Source organism: Thunnus thynnus, chromosome 23, assembly GCF_963924715.1.
Source record: "Thunnus thynnus chromosome 23, fThuThy2.1, whole genome shotgun sequence".
Lineage (NCBI taxonomy): Eukaryota > Metazoa > Chordata > Actinopteri > Scombriformes > Scombridae > Thunnus > Thunnus thynnus.
In genome coordinates, this window is record NC_089539.1 from 5828686 (window position 1) to 5848287 (window position 19602).

General features: G+C 42.2%; 1 protein-coding gene across 10 annotated transcripts in view; it reads left to right on the forward strand.

Annotated features, from left to right (window-relative positions):
- The window catches only part of nav3 (neuron navigator 3), an 88561-nt gene that overhangs the window by 36977 nt on the left and 31982 nt on the right, over positions 1-19602 (forward strand). For 8 of the 10 annotated variants that reach the window (XM_067582132.1, XM_067582138.1, XM_067582133.1 and 5 more), the window contains exons 6-12: positions 9834-9957; positions 11822-12131; positions 13286-14015; positions 15328-15753; positions 16652-16693; positions 18411-18568; positions 19202-19396. In XM_067582132.1, coding sequence (XP_067438233.1) covers positions 9834-9957; positions 11822-12131; positions 13286-14015; positions 15328-15753; positions 16652-16693; positions 18411-18568; positions 19202-19396 — 1985 coding nt within the window. The remainder of the gene's footprint in view (positions 1-9833; positions 9958-11821; positions 12132-13285; positions 14016-15327; positions 15754-16651; positions 16694-18410; positions 18569-19201; positions 19397-19602) is intronic. The other 2 variants (XM_067582135.1, XM_067582140.1) reach the window with 1 other exon arrangement.

The window sequence follows — 19602 nt, forward strand, 5'->3', positions numbered from 1 at the left end:
TCCAACTCCCCACCCCCATGCCAGGGTTGATCACATGCTGATCACATTTTCCCTGACCCCAAGATGACGTGTTCAAATGGCTTGTTTTGTCCGACCATCAGTCCAAAACCCAAAGATATTCAATTTACTATCACACAAGAGTAAGAATATTAGCAAATATACACATTTTAGACATTGAAAACACTGAATTTTTGGCATTTAGCTTTATAAATGACTTAAACTATTAATAAAAATTCTTACAGACTCTTCTTTAGATCTTTCAACTAATCGATTGTTCAACGAATCTTTCAAGCTTATGTCCTATTCATGTTTTCTGGTATTTGGACTTTATAGATAAGACTTCATTGTAGTGTTTGTTCCTTACTTCTGAAGAAAATAAAGAAATCCTGATCAACCCCCACTTAGTACAAGGTATTTGTCTTGAGGTTGAGAATATGGTTTAGTCAGTGTACCTCCTTCCAGGCCAGAGGAGGAGGAGGGAGGTTGGTGGTTGGGCTGGCGGTGGGCTGCGAGCACTTATGTGGGCTGTTTGTTTGCACATTTGCCAGCACTTTGCCATAGACTTGAACAAACCCCTGCCGGCTTGTATTAGCCTGCTGGAAACCCCTTCGCTGCTGAGCGGCTAAAGATTTTGTTGTCATCTCTAACTGCACTGCAGTAGGAAGCCGAGACGTCTTTACCAGCCCTGCCAGGCAGCGCTGACGTCCTGCTGTCTGTCACTGCTTGGCAACAGATACATTTCCAGGCCGTCCCTCCAAGGTCACTCTGTTCCTTTCTTTAATTGAATTGTGCTGGGCTGAATTGAATTCCACAGTCAATGACGAGTCCGATTCGTAGTTTTTTTTGCCAACATTTCTCTTCCTGTGACACAACATCTTGAAATAAGAATCAAAGGCATTTTCATGTGTACAAATGCCTGCTTTGCTTTTCTCTATCACCCTGTCTTATTACACAGAACTTGTATCCAGTTCATGTAAACCTTTTAATATACAGTAGCTCTATTCCGGGAAAAAAAAAAATATTATTATATATTTTATTTTACATTACCAGCATCAGAGACAAAAGTTTGATTGTAATAGATATAATAGTGTTAGCAGTGAACACAAGCAGGATGAAGCAGGATGGCTTACACTGTTTGATTTATCTTTGGCGTCTCTGGAAAGAGATCTCTGGATATCCAGGTGGCGTGTACAGTCCTCTGACACCAGACTCCAACAAAAGAACATGTAATACTGGGAAGCTTTGTGTGACAGTAAATTAGGATCTGATGAGGATTCTCAATTTAGTCCTCAGTAAAGCTCATCATCCTTTTCTCCTCGATGAACTGCCCGCCATTAGGCTCTTTCAGTGCTTGAGAGAGGAGAGTCATGAATAATGTCCCAACACGAGGCTGTACGGACAGACTTTTCAGAGCCGTCTCACGTATTATGCATGAGATCACTTCCAGTCAGAGACATTCGGCAAAGACGGGGCACAGTCGGAGTACTGCTCCCATCCAGCTTCCTCCTTGATTTGGCTCGATTCTGCATTGTCATCCTCCTTTAATTAACCCTTGGTAACCCGCTCATGACGGCATGTCTGATTGCCTCTCCAAGGGCTGACAGGCCCATCCTGATAGGGAGGGGAGGGGAGATGAAGAGAGAGGAGGGGGAGCCAGCAGCAGCAGCAGCAGCAGCAGCAGGGGGTGAAAGTGGAAGAGTGAGGTAGTCCTTTCCTCCTTTCTCTCTCGTTCCCATTTCCTCTCTGGACTCCCAGTCGACTCACAGCTTCTAGCTTCTCTGCTAGGTGGGGCTTTGCCTCCTGTGGTAGTAGGCGCGGCAGGGAAACAGACAGACCAAAGCAAAAACACTTCTGTGACAACACGACAGGCAACGTCCATCCCATTAGAGGTGAGTTGACAGAAAAGCTAGAAACTACTACTACACACATAACTCCTGTTTGGAAGCTCTGAACAGCTGATTGACGCTCCTTTGTGCTGTGTGTTTGAGTTGAGTCACTGTCTAGTTTGTTCTGATAGGACAGCTTATAGTTTTACTCTTTTCTTCTTCAAGGAGAAAGTGAGCCTAACAGCAGGTTGGCAGCTGACTAAAAAGCAGGAGAAGAAGAGTAAAGTCAAGTTTGTGGTGTTGGTGTTTTCTAAAGTGTAATTGTAGGAGCTCAGTGGCATTAACTCGGATTATGGCACAGGCAAATGAGGATGAGTGCTCTCCATTTACAATACAGAGCCCTGTTTTCTATGTGTGTCTATATATATGTGTGGGAGGGAGTGTAAATTCAGAAATACTCATGCATTTCAAAGTTTTGTGTGCAACAGATAGTTGTTACGGTGGTTTGAAAGAGGACATCTTTGTTGTGGCTTTGCTGTTTTCTCCTCTGAACACTTGAGCTGGCTGCGTGTGCAGTTGGTGATTTACTATTGTACTTGAAGCAAGCATCCACACAACACAAAATTGTCAATGATTGTAGGTGTTTTATCTGTTGCTTTAATTCAAACCAACTCACATGCTGTTGAACAAGCTTTGATTTTTGTCTTGGAAAATTTTTATTGTACTCTTTGATCATCTGTGGCTCTATTTATTATGATGTGGGTGCAATGAAGTCTTTGTAGACTGCATCAGTGATTAAGGGCTATTGAAAATGAATGCACTCAAGTGGACCATCACAAACAAGCAACGGGAGGGCCAGTGATGCCCAGTAATCAGCCAATAGAAATACTTCTAAAGAAATAACTGCATGTTTAAGTATGAACAGAGTGACATTTATTTCTTTGGTCTCGTAATTGATATAACACAATGAATGTGTTTAGGGGCTTTTCATTGGACCTCACTGTGTCTTTTAGTTCAGAGGTTATATCTTTGTTGTAAATCAAACTTATTTGTTTATACTGTATAAACATTCTCAGCCCACACATTCAGCCTTCCATTTACTGTCAATCAAGCAGCAGCAAAACCGTCTCTGCACTCCAGCTTGGAGAAAGAGTTATTTTTTTGTAAGCAAATTCAAATAAAAGTGTAGCTGATCAAGCGATGAGGAAATAGGAATTCAATCACAAGGTGCTTTTTACTTTTAATCTCTGTCAGATCAGAGCTATATCTTTCCTGAATGTTAAAGGAAAAAAAATACTTATTTGAATCAGTTTTATAAGACAGTATGTCAGATGCATCCTCGATTCAGTGTGAGGGAAATCATTCATGAATCCAAACTGGTCCCACAGCACGTCTTCCAATGCCATTACATGTGAGATTTTTCTTGCCTTTGTTATGTAAGAGGTCCTCTGAGGAAGTGATGCCTTCTCCCATCTGCAGACATCCCACCTTTACACCCTTAACAGTATTTCCCCCCAAATATTTACAAATCCCATCATCAGAATCTCATTTACAGAATCTTGATGATATAGTGTAATCACCGGCGTTATCCTTTGTTCATGCGGCTAATAGCATTTCCTCCTCTCGGGCCGTTGAAAGAACAAGACTTAGTGTATTGAATATTGCATGAGGTAATGTTTGCATGGTTGAGTGGAGTCACAGTGATGCATGCATTGGTGCAGCTATGTGTTGTAACGCAGCAGGCAAAAATCAAGGATCTGTGACTGAATCTGCAACAAAATAAAAACATATGGATCCATCCTCATTTGTTTTAGTCTTTCCTGTGCTGGGGGTCACATCCTCCCACCTGAGAGCAGCCCTGTACAACATCAGTCAGCTCCAGAGCGGCTTTGCTCAAGGTTTTTGGGTGCCTCGCTAAAGGCTTGTTGGCAGCTGATAAGGAAGAGGAGAGTCTTTCTTACAGACTTTCGCCACTGAGATTTACCTTTCATACCTTTATAGTGCCAGTTAGCATACAATTCCATACCAATCCTGCTACAAACAGACTGGTGAAACATTGCACTATGTAGGGTGTTACAGTACAAGGCTGTGCAGTTGTGTTTGTCTAATGAACAGAATCTCCACAAGGGGAATACAGTGTGTTTTCAGATGGATTTTAGGGGGAGAATATGACTTGTTTCGCGCCATCTGCCCATTTCACTGCCTCGCTTATGAAACATGGGAGAGAAGTCTATATCCTCTCAAGCATTCCTCTCTGTACATTGTTGCTCATTGTTAATTTAAGAAGTTATGACACAAAAGTCCGACTCGCCCGCCCTCACCGAAGGGTTATTGAGTTCAGCTGTGCCATTTTTGAGGATGCTGCCCCCCCCTCCTCCTCCTCCCTGTAGGAGATGTGGTGACGTGCATCTGAAAGCGTGCAGGTCTGAGGGGAGGAGCTTTCATTAGCCACGGTTCTGTCAGAGCAATCGTAGCTGATCCAGGGAGCGGAAATATAAAATATTCAGCCCATTACAGTCAGGCGGGCTCTCAGGAGGAGGAGTGCTATTTATTTTTGTTTTCTTTTTGTTTTGTCAACCCTTTATCCCAGGAAAGTCCACTGAGCGTGCTCTTCTTCAGCAGTCCCCAGCTTCCCATTCACACAGACAAAACAGTCATCTATTAGTGTTCATTCAGCAGCTTCAGAGGAGCAGCTGGGGCATTGAAGCCGCAGTAATAATAAAGGTTTTCCCTTCTCTATCTACAGGGTTTATAGTGATGTTGATCAGTACTGATGACTCAACTATTACCTCACTGTGTGATGAGTTATCTGACTTTTAGAAATCAATTTCTGTAGCTTTCTCTCATTTGGGATTGGAGTTTCAAGATGTTCCCTATACTTGAAGGGAGATTATTGAATTATGGATTATGTGCAATTATGGAATGGAATAAGCTACTCCTTTAATTAATGAGGAGTCAGATCCTCCTGCCTTTAAAGCAAAAGCTAAACAATAATATGATTTTATACTATATCATATTTATAATCTACATTATACATCATTTATATTTGCAACTTGAACTTGTTTTACAGCCGTTTTCTTTTATGATATGATTTATTTTTGTGGTGTCTGGAACTGTTTTTTTTTTACCTTTCCTGCTTTACACAAGGATTATATCATTATATATCATTATGATATATCATTATATCAGTTAGTCTTCTAGTATTTATTATCTAATATTTTGTATTTTAAAGACAGACACTGAATGCTGAATGTGTCCATCTTTATAAAGGTTGGTGGACTGTGTAAACACCAGGGACAATGATGGAAATAAGTCCAGGACTTTATCTTTTTATCCCTGACAAAGTCCAATATGTTGTGTTTTTATGAATATATTAGGATGTTGCCAGTAAATCAAAATCAAAGATAGTATACTTGAGGCTTCTTAAATTGCCCTGTTCAAGAGGACCTCAATGGTTGCTGTGGGAGAGAGCACCAGCCAATCCACATGTATTTTGCCTTCTAGTTCTGTAATTATTGCTACAGCATTATCAGACTTTCCTGGCAGCCTGGAAGAAATCTTCACAAAAAGTTGTGAACATTGAGAATATGTCACCTGATTAATTCTGGAGAATCTGTCCATTGTTTGCATTCCCATTCAGCAACTTGGTTCTGCTTTTTTGTGTCCCATTATAGTAACTCAGATTGGTAATTAACTAAATTAGCTTCAATTATTTATCTTAAATGAGCTTCAAGAATTACATTTACAGGTGTAAGTCCGAAAGCCAAAGGACATCTTTACAAAGGCCATTCACTACAACTCATTATGTTAATTAATCAAAAATGAGCTGAGAAATAGTTTTAATTGTATTGCCCACAGTTCATACTCATTCTCTAGAAAGAAGATTTTCAGCACTGTATCAGAGAGACCACCCCAGGAGGAAAGAGTGATATGCTGCAGCCAGCGCAAAATTATTCTCATGTTTAGATAAGAATTGGAAGTCAGTGAGCTCCTCTGCAGCCATCTGCCTCCGCTTTGCACATTATGATGATAGACTCCAAGAGTAAGCGTCTTCTCACTGCTGCTTTAACATTCCCCTTTTTGTATTACCCAAGTTAATGTGCAGCACTTGATGTTATCAAGTTTAATTTGTCTCGGTTTGGAGGAAATGAATAGTGATGTGGACAAAATGAACCTTTTCTCACTTTAAGAAAGCTTGAATGATATTTGAGGTGTGCAATTAGGCATGAGGAGCAATCAGCACTGGTAAAAGACCATCTGTGTCTTTGATCTCTGCTTAAAGAGTGTTTCTCTGAGAATGTGATGCATATATGCTCTTTGGACCAGTATTTTTAGACCAAATAAATATAATAACATAGAATGGAGCTTTTTGTATATCTGCTGGCAAACGCTGACTTTTGGAGTGTAGCCAAGTCACTTTGGACTGGCTCATTTTGTTGAGAGCATTAAATTTGTCTGCCCCTGCTATCTGTCACGCACTGAAGGCTGGTCTCAGAGGAAGCAGCAGTACACTGCAACTCTCCTGACACTTCTGAGGCTTTGACAAGCAGTGCCGAGCAGAGGGGTAACTTTAAATCAGATTGTCAAGGTGACCTGGCAGGCCCTGTCGCTGCCAAAACTTAAAAGCCCCGCCCTGCACCAACTGCCCATTTAACCTTGATGCTGTTGTCTTCTTTGAGGGAGTCTCAGCTGCTGTCAAATGATGCTGCCTACAACTCAAAACAAAGCCACAGTATCAGCGAAGGCAGGCTTAAGTGCAGATGAGAGGAAATGATTAAAGGGAAACAAGCCAGGCATGTTTCAAAGCCATCGATTTCCACAGGCTTTGTTTGCAAAAGCCTAGTGTGTGCAGAAACCCACTCAGCAAAGACAGGGTTCGACTTCTGTTTGATATCAGAGCTCCACTCACGCTGCTCCGCACCTCTTTTTTTATTGAGGAACTGTGGTTAAGCTGTAGACACATAGCCCCAAAGCTCAGATTGACAGGCGCGATGCAATTTATTTTTTTGTATGACCAGCTACTCTGTGGTTTAAACATCCATCTCTGAGATGCTTCTCCGATAATGGATTTGAATTGAAGAAAAATGAAACCTCAAAATGATAGATTAAGGATGGCAAAATGAGAAAGTGGCATTGACATTCAATAACAGAAAGGCCCATTACCTGTTTTATTTTGCCTGTTTTCTTTTTTATCGTTTGTGCTGGTGTAAACAGAATCCAATCGAGTTTTTTTTTATTTATCCTCATGACAACACAAAAAACTTAGAGAAATGGGATGTTTTATTTTCTCAGGCTAAAATTCTGCATCGTTCGAACATATTATATATGGCTATAATGTTTCTAAAACAAAACCTGCAGTTATGAGTCATAGACCTGGTCAGATTTTGGCTGTGAAGATAAATGCTGCTCATTCTAGCTGTCATAAGCTCAAATCAATTTCCCACTGCATCAGTGGACAACTGGGTCGCAAGGTGTCAGCTCTGCGCTACATTCATTACAAATCTTTTACAGGTGTCAGGTGAATATGCATGGACCAGAGGGTCGCTAACCTTACAGCCACTCAGCCACCTGACACTGCAATGGAGTGGTAAATCCATGTGAATACTGTCCAATAACTCTGTCGCAATATCTGGTAACCATTGCTAGAAGTGGAATGTCGTTTACATCCACACTCTTGTCAAGAGCTATGTCGAATACTGAAGCATCTTTCAATGCAAGAGTTTGCTGATGCCTTATGTTTTCAGCCATGTTGGTAATGTTCCTCTACAGTTCTTGCAGAAACTGGCATTTCTTTGATCCTGTTGATGAAGCCTTGATTCATCGGAGAATGGCTTCCTACGTTTAGCAATGCACTGCATGACTTTATAGCTGCTCTCAGTAGCTTGGTTTTTGGCGGTACATAGGGTTGTAAACACACTGCTTTGCTTCCAGTACTGGACCGCTGCCCTCTTGATTGATTCAACTTTATCAGCCTTATCTTTGAAGTTTTTCTCGTGCCTTGTTTCAAAATTATGTTTTACACTTGAAGTTCGGAACACAACATTTTGGCAGCAGTGAGTGCACACTGCTTGGTTCTTTTTTGAAAAAAAACCCAAATTTGTTTGTCGAAGATGGCTGAAAGAGGTGAATATGAGACAACTTACTTTTTTCGCTTCTGCCGTTGTCAGTTGTTCTTGAAATAAAAAAAGAACACTGGCTAGCTATCCTACCTTTTCACTACCGCTGTAATGCTGCACTTGTCGGCAGATGAGCGGGAAAATAATGCCACCATAGGCAGGCACCAAGGCAACAGCCTTTTACAGGTTGCTACAGGTAGCGAGATTGTTTAATGTTAAGACATTTGTTTCTTTATTTTCATGCCTATTAACACTAAGTATTTATTAAAAGGATGCTTTGTAGATAATAAATGGCATGCGTGTTTTATGCATAACTTTTATGGTTATTGATTTTCTGAACAAACTTCAAAAAAATCAATAACGCCATTATCTTCCCCAGACAGCTACACATCCGCACATCACCAGCTCGCCCACATTTTTCTTCCCTCCCTTCCCTCTTTGTGATCCTTTTAAAATTGAGTCATTATTCTCTCATTTTCAGCCTGCCTTCGGGTTTCATCCTCATCTCTGATGAATTATAGATGGCGAGTCTGAATTGACTTGTCGAAAAAGTGTAATTACCTTCTGGAAGTTGTTTCCATTTTTTATTTAAAAAATCATTTTGAATACAGGGTGTGTTTGGGATCAGTCAGACTGAAAATTCACGTCAGATGAAAGTGCTTTTGGATCTGTTGGTAAAGTAAATTGTGGGCTGTATGAATAAAACTCTTTGTTGTTATCTGCCACTGATGGGGATCACAGTGCGTGGTTGTGTGAACAGTCATTTTGTTTGTATTGATTGTCATCTCTGTGTGTGTGTGTGTGTGTGTGTGTGTGTGTCTGCTACACTATGGTGGATCCATTCATTTTTCCTTCCACATTTAAATTAAACTCTTCAGGATATTTGGTCCTATTAGTTAGGGTGGGGTCTCATACACACACACACACACACACATACACACATACACATGCACACAAACAAAAGCAAACACACATGCAGATGAGACTTGGCAGGTTGGCATGGAAACCAACTTGTATGAGCAAGGACTCTGTGTGTCTACTCTACATGTGAATGTGTGGTGGAACAGCTGTGGTGCTGGCTGACTGTCATTCTTTGTGTGTGTCTGTGTATGTGTGTGTGTGTGTGTGTGTGTGTGAGAGAGAGAGAGAGAGAGAGAGACAGAGAGAGAGAGAAATGGCACAATGAAAGTGAAGTAGAGCTAATATATTATTATTAAAGGTGATTTATTGATGCTGATAGCAGAAAATGGGTTTGCAAATTACAGAAACACATTTCAGGAGTTTTCAGACATGTAATTGTGTTGTAATTAAACAGAGTGTGTGGAAATGATTGTTGTTTGATCCATACACTCCTCACTTGGGGAGGTCTGGGTGTCTGTCAGCCTTAAATAATTACGGTGTTAATGAATATCCTTTTATTCCTCCTCACTCTCAGAGTTAATGAGGAGCTTAACAATTAATGAGCCAAATCCTTTTTTTTTTAAACAAAAAAAAAGAACTCAAATACCCACAAGTCAATGGTGCCCAAAAAGGAGCACAGCTGTTTGATGAGACAAATTGAGCATCTGCGAGTCTGATAGCCTAGCTGGTGATTGGACAGTGAGAAAGTGAATATGACTTCATTACAGCACAATTTTTTTTGGCTGCAATCCATGCAGTGACATTTTAAATAAAGATTTAAATAGTGTCGAGAGATGATGAGCATGCAGCCAGTGTGCTTGTTAGTAAAGCACAGAGAACTGCTGTGTGTGTGTTCAGAATTCTACTATTAATACTAAGAGGCTTCAAAACAAAAATGAACTTTGATCCGCCTGCTGTTATTCTCTTCCTCTGTCAATCTCAGTCTCACCCGATCTACTCTTCCTTCTCTTCCGTTCCTCTCCTCACGCAGCTGGGACGACAGCAGCTCAGTGAGCAGCGGGCTGAGCGACACGCTGGACAACATCAGCACTGATGATCTGAACACACCAGCCTACTCCGCCGTCAGCTCGTCACGCAAAAGCAAAGGAGCACAGGTAAGGACACGAGCGCAGATTGTTTAGTACTTGGCACCTAGAACCTGCAGCTGATGTTACGCAGGATTAGTTAGTCTTATCACAAGATGATGAGGACTTATTTTTTGGCTTGTTTAGTTAACTTTACATTTTAAAGTTATTATCCTTAAGATTTTAGTCCTGGTTGATTTGGGGACACCTGTGGTTTAATACTACAGCAAACACTCATTGAGCAATTAATGTGTCAGAAATACAACAGAGGAGCAACTGGTGTACCTGTTTACAGTGCAGCCAAACAATTGTTTTATTAAAGAACTCAGTCGATAATATTCTTTTTTTTCCCCTTTGATCCTGTGAGCAACTGCAATATGATTTCACTCTGCATCATCTAACAGCTCGCTGTGGCTGCTCCTTCGTGTTCCATTACCCCCCTAAAAAATTAATGATGATTCACTGTTAAAATGTGCTGAGAATGACCATTGTTTTGAAGACGCATTATAGCTGTTAGTACTAAACTCAGTGACAAATATAGTAGATTGCTTCACAGTAAAAGCTCTCCTTGGTTTCAACATTGAATGCTTTTAATATGAACTAGCAGCAGTAGGAAATGTTCACTCAGCATTAGCAGAAACTCAGTACGGCTGTGATATGGTATTAGGAAAGTGAACAATAAATAGTAAGACTAATATCACTGAGACAAAATTACAAATGATAATGCTGGATGACACACACACATCTTTACAGTACGTGGTAGGGAATGGCACACTCTGCCACTAACAATAAAAACTAACTATATAGAGAGGTAATCATAGAGTATAAATACATTGAGTGGTTAATAGCATCAAAAACTGGGGTTGATTTGATGAAAATCTTACGCACTTTAATAAAAACATGATTTAAAAACACTTATGACTAATTTAAATAACAAGGGATAGCATAAAACACTGATAGAAACAATTATATAAAAGTTTCATTGAAAGATTAAAAAAAAAAAAGTTTTTTTGAAAAAACAGATTTAACTTAACTCCCCATTCAAATGCTGAGTTACAAGCCAGCTGGTTTAGCATGAAACCAAGAGCTGTCTGTGTGCGAGCTCTGAAATCACAGCTGAGAGAATTAGCCGCGGACTGACGGCCACTGCTCAGCTCTCCTCAGAGGCTTTTGCTGTATTCTGCCAAGTATCTTTGGCCCCTCATGAAATACTCAACAGACTGGGCTCTTAAGAGACTCTGGCGTTGCTAGGGAGACTGGCCATCTGTCAAGGTAGGCTGGTTATCACTGCCGTGGGTGTGTGTTTGTGTGGGTGGGTGTGTTTGTGTGCATCCCAAAAGAGGAGATCTGGACATGGGTGATTCCAAAGATAGCTACGACTTCACACACAGACACACACCCCGCTGCTCTGTTTATCTATAGACTTACATTTCTTTGTGCTGGCTATGTGATATTAAATAACACTTCTTAAAGGACCATACCAGAGTTTCACAATGTTTTTGACTATTAACTATCAATAGTACTTTAAATCATTTCTGACTATTTTCTAAGGAATAGTATAACTTTTAGATTGACTTTCTACCTACCAGATATGCTTTAGTTATTTTCAGTGTACTGTGAGAATAACTGAATGCTTGAAACTGGTAATTACTGTGCAAGTGTGTTGCCTTTACCTCCTTATTTATTGCAGATATTGCACTTTCATTACATGGTACTGCGGTGGTGAGCAGGTACTATTTTAAAACTCTGACCACCAGTGCAATCAAGCAAACTACAACATTCGGGTTTTACGAGTTGACAGATTCAAACTCAGGATATCATAGTGTCATTATTTTACTGAACTATCTATTCATCTCTTCATATTCTTCCTCTGACACCCACCCCCACCCCCCAGTCCCAGAGAGGAAGCAGGTCCAAGCATGCAGAGCAGGAGGTGAGCAGCAGCTGGGCCGGAGCCGAGGACTTGAAGAAGGTGGAGGAGGAGCTGGATGCAAGCATGGACCCCAGCAGCGGCTCCTCCCGCTGGAAGCCTTCCTCATCCTCATCTTCCTCCCAAGCCCAGGGCCAGTATGAGGATGCTGGTCAGAAGGCCGCTGCACTGGCCCAGATGTCCCAGACTGGCTCGTTGAGGAGGGGCATGACGGCCCAGGTGGGCATCACGCCGCCCAGGACAAAGAGTACCTCTGCCTCCCTCAAAACACCTGGTAGGAGATTCAACACATTGTCATCATCCTTGACCAATTTTTAATCTTTATTTGTCAGTGGAAATGAAGTGCATTATGTATTTCCCAGTGGAACTGAATGTTTGATTTGTGTACAGTTACAAGAGGGATTTCAGTCAAATCCTTCACATTTGAGTTTAGAGTTAAGTGCGATACGGAGCTGCAGAGAGAAACTGGAGCTACAGAGGACTGTTGGCTCCACACACACACCTCCTCACCTGTTGTTAGATTAGGAGGAAGAGGGAGAGATGGGTGAATTAGACCTCAGCCACATTGTTTTGGAAATGAAAACAAAGTATTTGCCCACTGATATCCAAACAGACATCTCTTCCTATTTGTCCATATTGACCCACAATCCGTGTGTGTTTTATGTGACCGGTGTGCCTAGCAACTCGCCCAAAGTCACATTCGATGAGATGAACTTTTGTAAACCCTGAGTGCAAGATGAGTCATCAAACATTTGAAACTGTTTTACAGGAAGAGAAAAGACAGGGATTTTGATGTGAAATTCTCCGATACTGTTTTTTTGACATATATTTGGCATATAACAAGAGATAATTGAACAATCAACACAGGGACATGAGATTAAAACTGGGAAAAATGTATTTTTCATTTCAGTGGGACTTTAAAGAAACCTGGACTATCTACATTGACACCAACAGATGCATCTTAAATTATGCTTTAGACCTTTTTTCATAAGCTCTGTAATTGCTAAAATGCTTTAACATTGTAAAATTCACTTACAATTCATTAAAGTGACCTAGCAATAATTTGCTTCACCTTCATTACAATAAGGATTTTGAAAGAACATGATTGGAATGGAAAGTTATAAGCTGCAACAGATTTGTTGCCTCTGCCCAAAAGATATTTAATGATTCTTTTCACTGATACGTATACTTAGAAACTTTCGTTTTCAGTCCATTCAGCAGGTTTAGCAGCTTTGTTGCAGATAAGTATTGGTTTTCAATGTAGCTGAGCTGTCATAAACAGGGTTCTGGCTGTTGGCCAGTATTTACAGTAATTTGGCTTTTCCTGCTCTGTGGCATCACAGATGATAAAAACAAGTGCTGGGCCAAGAATCTGCTGAGGGTAATGTTTTTGTATTTGTGCTAATAAGTGTTTATGCAAATTGACAGGCAAAACTGATGATGCTAAAGCCTCAGAGAAGGGCAAGGCGCCTTCCAAGAGTTCAGCTGGCATCCAGCGCTCACCCTCAGATGCTGGGAAGAGTAGTGGAGATGAAGGCAAGAAACCCCCCTCTGGCATTGGACGCCCACCCACCACAGGTTCTTTTGGATACAAGAAGATCCCTGGTCCCAGTGGCACCCTAATCACCTCCAGTGGTGCAACACTCACCAGTGGCTCAGCCACCCTGGGCAAGGCACCCAAATCCTCAGCTGCCCTCGGCAAAGGTGCAGGCATTGGTGGTGTGCGTAAGACCAGCCTGGATGGCTCACAGCCCCAGGATGATGGCATTTTGCTCAGCTGCGGAGGCTCCAAAGTGCCCCTGCAGTATCGCTCTCTCCCCAGACCAGCCAAATCCTCCAGTGGGGTGGCGGCAGGGCGCAGCGGGCACCGCTCCAGCTCCAGCAGCATCGACTCAAACGTCAGTGGCAAGTCAGCTGGAGGGGCAGCGACGCCAGCGGGCGCCAAACGCAGGGACGCAGGAAAAGTGGGCTCAGACCGCTCCAGTCCCATCACCATCAACCAGACAGACAAGGAGAAAGTGGCAGTGTCAGACCAGGACCCAGCAGCAGGACTATCCACCTCCCCCAAGTCCAGCCCCACCTCCACTTCAGCAGGCCAGTCAGGCCTCAGGCAGCCGGGCTCCAAGTACCCTGATATTGCTTCTCCTACCTTCCGCAGGTCAGACACACAAAACATGCCTATTGCTCTCATTCTGTCTTTGTCCCTCATCATACATGATGACGTGAATCAAGCATTTCACCACATTTATTTTCAGTCCCTTGACTATTAGCCAAAAGTGATGTCTTTACAGTACAGCAAGCATGCAAAAGGAACTTTAGGTTATATTTTAAAGAGATTCATCCAATGTCATCGGAACAAGTAGTTCAGAACCATAATTTGAGTTGTTTTTTTATTTATCTATGATGATAAACTGATGTTTGTGATACTCTGCAATGTTTTTCTGATGCAGGCTGTTTCCCAGACTCCTGTAACAGATAGGGGCATTTATTGAAGTTGTCATCCACAAAGTTTCACCATGGCTTAAAAAACAGTCTGTCACCTCTATCAACTTTAGATACCTCTGGATGCGCAAAATGAATATAAGACACAATAAATCATATTTCAACACCTTCATAGGAAAATTGATTGAGTGAGTTTACTCGGCTGCAAAGATTGTTCCCTGGTGTAGGTGATAAGCCACTGCAGACGAAACATATCTTTTCCCTGAAGATGAACATCTGATGGCTTTTCATTCATTCAGGTCAGACAAATCTAGTTGAGCAGTCTTGATCAGAACAGGCAGGAGACAGGAGTTTCTCTGCACGCCAGTCCTGGCTCATTAGAAGCATGCGTTCGGCAGGCGTGTCCAAACATCCGTCCCATCCGATCAGTCAAGCTGACCTGTTTCATCTGCATGTCTTCAAGCTTTTTTTTTTTTTTTCTCCTCAAGAGAGCGTCACCTATATATTTTGTGTGATTGCGATGACAGACTGGGACAGGCGCAAGCTGAGTAGCAGGCTGTTTGAGCATATGTGGGAGGCAAACAGGGTTGAGTGGCCTAACAGATTGGGTTATTTAAAGTCACGGGGTTGCAACGCCAAAGCTGTGAAAGCAGATGTGTCGATGTAAATTACTGAGAGTCCGCAGCTGAAATGAGGTGGAGTTTGCTGCAAGGGATGAATGTGTTGGGAAGTGCACTCAGTATTTTCATCTGCAGTGAGAAGTTGGTGTTACAATAAGATGTGTGGATGTTTTAGTAGCTGTTTTTCACTTGACTGATCCTTGAGCATTTACTTCTTGATGCTTGTGACCAATCCAGTAACATTTTATATGTACTATACAGCAGGTCTGTGAGATAACCACAATTTAATCTACTTTCTCAACCCCAAAGTATAGCAAAGCCCTTCATTTTTCAGTATGGATCCTGCAGATGCTCAGCACATGTTCTTTGAGCATTTCTAAATGACTGCACCCACCTCTCTACCCTCAGATTGTTTGGCACCAAAGCCAGCAGCAAGGCCAGCTCTCCGGGCACGCCCGACTCTGGCAAGTGCCCCTCATTACTGGGCAGCCCCCACGGCACGCTGGCGAGGCAGGCCAGTCTGGACTCGCCCTCCTCTGGCACGGGGAGCCTGGGCAGCGCTGGCGGCCTGAGCGGTGGCAGCAGCCCACTGTACGGTAAAACCCCAGACCTGTGCACTGACTCCCTGGCCTCCAGCCCGGCCTCTGGCCTCTCCTTGCCCTCCAACGCTCGGCCCTGGCCTGCCTGTAGCTCATCAGCTGGCAGCAAGGACACACTGAGCTGCCAAAGCATGACCAGTCTGCACACCAGCTCTGAGTCCATTGATCTGCCGCTGGGCCACCACGGGCCCAAGGTTACACGAACCGGCAGTGTCAAGTCCACCCTGTCTGAGGGGTGAGTAACAGGGAATACGATTGGGCAGAATCGTATTCATTGTTTCATTTGAGAACACAGACAAAAAGAATGCACCTCCCTACCCTAAGATATAAGACACACAATGCAGAGGAAGCCTAAATTATAATAATCATAATGATTATAAACAAAGTCATCCAGCACACAGTTTTTTGAATTTAAGTTTCTTTTCCTGGCATGGTTTTGGTATTATCAAAAATATAATCCTGTTTAAAAATGCACATATTGGGTGTAGCCTAAACAGATGTGCAGCTGTCTTATTGGAAGTTTCCCCATATAATATCACAACATTCAGCTAAGGACAAGCAGTTTTCCAGAGTCTAACCCTTTCACTATCCTGCAACCCATTTAACCTGCTAATGTTTTACTAGATAGTCATTGCACTGACTTCACTTAGCTTATCTTGGTGTTTATGGGAGCTTAATGAGAGACAGTGTTACTCACGGACCCACTGCCATGCCAGAAAAAGTACCACATTAGGTTCAGATCATTTCAGATGCTCATTCCCATGAGAAGTCTTTATTAGGGTGTGTCCATTGTTTTGTCCACACACCGTGCATGCCATATACCACAGAACAAAGAATAAACAGGGCACCAGTTTATCGCCCCTTCCTAGTGTAGCTGTATGTCTCAAAAATGAAACAATTGATTTAAATGTTGCCTGTGTTTTATATTTGTTGTCTGTTGTTTGTTGTGCTGTGATGCATTAGTGAATGTCTTTAATGTTTTCTTCATTGAATGTGTGTGTGTGTGTCCGCATACGTGTATATGTGTCAAAGGTCGAGTTTGTAAAATGTGAAGAAAGTCTCTTTCTCATATGTCACAAAAACAAATGTTCTCTGGTGTTCATCTAATTCACTCATCCTCTGTGTTTTAACAGCATGCCTCTTGACAGAAACACGCTTCCCAAAAAGAGACTGAGGTACAACACATCTGCAGCCAGATCTCATTTTCAGCTGTTTTTCTTTTATTCATACGCATCGATCATAATTATACATTTGCATGGAAATAATTGCTCAGAGTCTACCATGTTTTCTTTTCATGTTGGTGGATGTGTGGCATGGTGTGGCACCATCTGTAGATTACCAAATTGTGTGATTATCTTACGCAGCATTCAGTGCTCAGCTCCAAATTGTCGCTCAAATCATATCAGATGCAGACACCTCTTTGTTGTAAGACATATCAGATAAAGTTTGGTACCTTGTTTGTCCTTTTTGAACTGAGCTGTCTTCCCAAACCCCAATAAGTCACTTTTTTCAATTCTTTCCAGTTCTTTGTCGGTGTTTTTTTCCCTCAACCAAACTGCTGTTGCACAACAGTGAGGATCTGATTTTGTAGAGATCCTGAAGCCCAGATCAGATTCTTACTCTTCAGAGTCTCTTCATGAGACAAAGCATCAGAAGCAGTATGAATGCAGCCTCAGATGATCGGGCAGGAGTGTGTTTGTCTGTTTGCATGTCTGCCTCTCTGTGTGCATCCTCATCCCAATCTCATCTCATGCACCGTTAGTAAATGCGGCAATGACAGAGCAGTTCTTCTTCAGCTCCCTGAAATGGCTGGGGGTGGGGGGTATTTTAAAAAATGGATATTTTGAATGTAGCTGGGGCTACTGGGAGAGAGACAGAAATACCATAACCCATTCATCACAGTGGCACAACCTCTGCAGGGAACAGCCTCTCTAGGCAATTATACAAAACTGCTGGTGAGAAGCTGAGAGGTTGGATGCTGGTTTCAAACCATTCTTTCATTTCATTGGCTTTTGGAGCTCAAGCTCTTTTCAGGCCTAAAAAGCACTTTACACTTCATGCCTGCTGGATGTGATGTTCAGTGAAATATGCAGTTTTTTACTGACCACAGATTTTATGCCCGTCTGATCACATCTCAAACCAGACAGCATTTCGTTTGCCTGATCTTTACATTTCCTACATGAGGAGCTTAGACTGATAATTACCCCCTCTAGTCATATAAATAAGCGTGCTGGTCCTGCTCATGTGCATTTTGTAAGCACTAAGTACACTGAGTCAAACACTGACCCTTGGATATTTCAGTTGTTCCCTTTCAACTCCAGTGAGAGGCAAATGCTGCTGTGTCACACCATTCAACACACTCTTTAGACACCCAATCCCTGGCGCAGAGAATATGAAGCCCAGGCATGGGGGACTAGAGCGAGGTCAGATGTGACAAGCGTAGTAATGGGGGCGTTGGAAGGAAGACGGTGCTGAAAAGGGATGAGTGCAAACTCAATTATCATCCTCAGAGGATTAAATATGGCCGATTGTCACGCATGCGATAAGGGGGCCTTCTGCTGCTGAGCCACTTTGGAGCTGGGAGGAGAAGAGATGAACGGCGGTGGCAGTGTGTTTGGAAGCTTTGAGCCTGAGCAGCGTGTGTGTGTGTGTGTGTGTGTGTGTGTGTATATGACTGAGTGTGTGTATGCATGTGAACGTCTGTGTGATGAGGCTGCATGTTTTTTTTTTTGTTTTTTTTGCCATCTGCTCAAATGCTTCTGCTGTGTAGCTCCACACTCATTTCATCACCACAGAAAGTCATTACCTGGATTCCCAAATATGTGTTGTTAAAATTGTTGCCTGTCAGAAAGCATCTTAGCATTGAGTTTACAGTGTCTCTGTGGGCTTCAGGTACCCTCCGTCCTCACGGCAGACATCCCATGAGGAAGGGAAGGAGTGGTTGAGGTCCCATTCAACAGGAGGGCTTCAGGACACCGGCAGCCAGTCCCCGCTGTCTCCTCCAGGAGCCTCCTGCACCACCACGGGAAAATACCACTACTCCAACCTGTGTAAGTCTATACAACTCTAACTGAAGGAATAAATGCTACTTGTAGGATGGTTGAAATAATTCAGAATCAAGGGTCTCAATTTACAGACACAAAACACCAACAAGGGCCCAGAAAGGGTAGATACAGTCATCTAAAGCCAAACGGATTTGTGCAGTTTCTGTACAAAATAAAAAAATCTGTGCAAAATAACTCAGTTATTTTGTAGTCTGTTTATATTTGTACAATTTGTGTGCATTAAAATGATTAAAATATTATTGTGTTTCTCTTTCATGATATATACTGTACATGTATATTACACTATTTTTACATTGTCATTCTTCATGATGCCACAATGACTTATTAGGAATAATATAACTGTTACATTTTTGTATGTGCCTAAAATGTGTATAAAAAATGAAACAAGATATAACACACAGTGCACACATGGACTTGATAGTAATATATATGATACTGTGCTGTATAATTTCATAAAACATTCTTTTATGTGGAAATAAAGAAATAACTTACTACATTTGCAACATCATCATGATGCATTTTACACATGCATTAAAACAAACTGTCTATGTAAATGTTACTGGATCAAAATATCAACACTGATCTTGATCACTGTGTCATTTTTTTTCCTCTGTGCAGTGAGCCCCACTAACATCAGCCAGTATAACCTGCCACCAGGCAGCAGCAGCATGAGCCGCTCCAACAGCATCCCTGCCCAGGACTCCTTTGACCTGTATGGAGAGGGTCACCCACTGGGTGGCAGTGCAACCTCCCTAGAGGATCGCCCACGGGCCATTAGCCGCTCCGGCTCCTTCAGGGACAGCACTGACGAAGGTAGGACACACTCACAAACCTGAGCTCTTTAACACACTCCTTCAATGAACTGTGTTCCAAAAATGATCCGACTTTTTTAAGCCATTAGAAATAATATAAGGGCCACATTCACCAAAGCAATGTTCCATCAGTCATCAAGTTCTTTAATACCAGATTTAATGACCCCTCACTGTGTGTTCATGCTGGGAGCGACTTGGCTCTGTTCT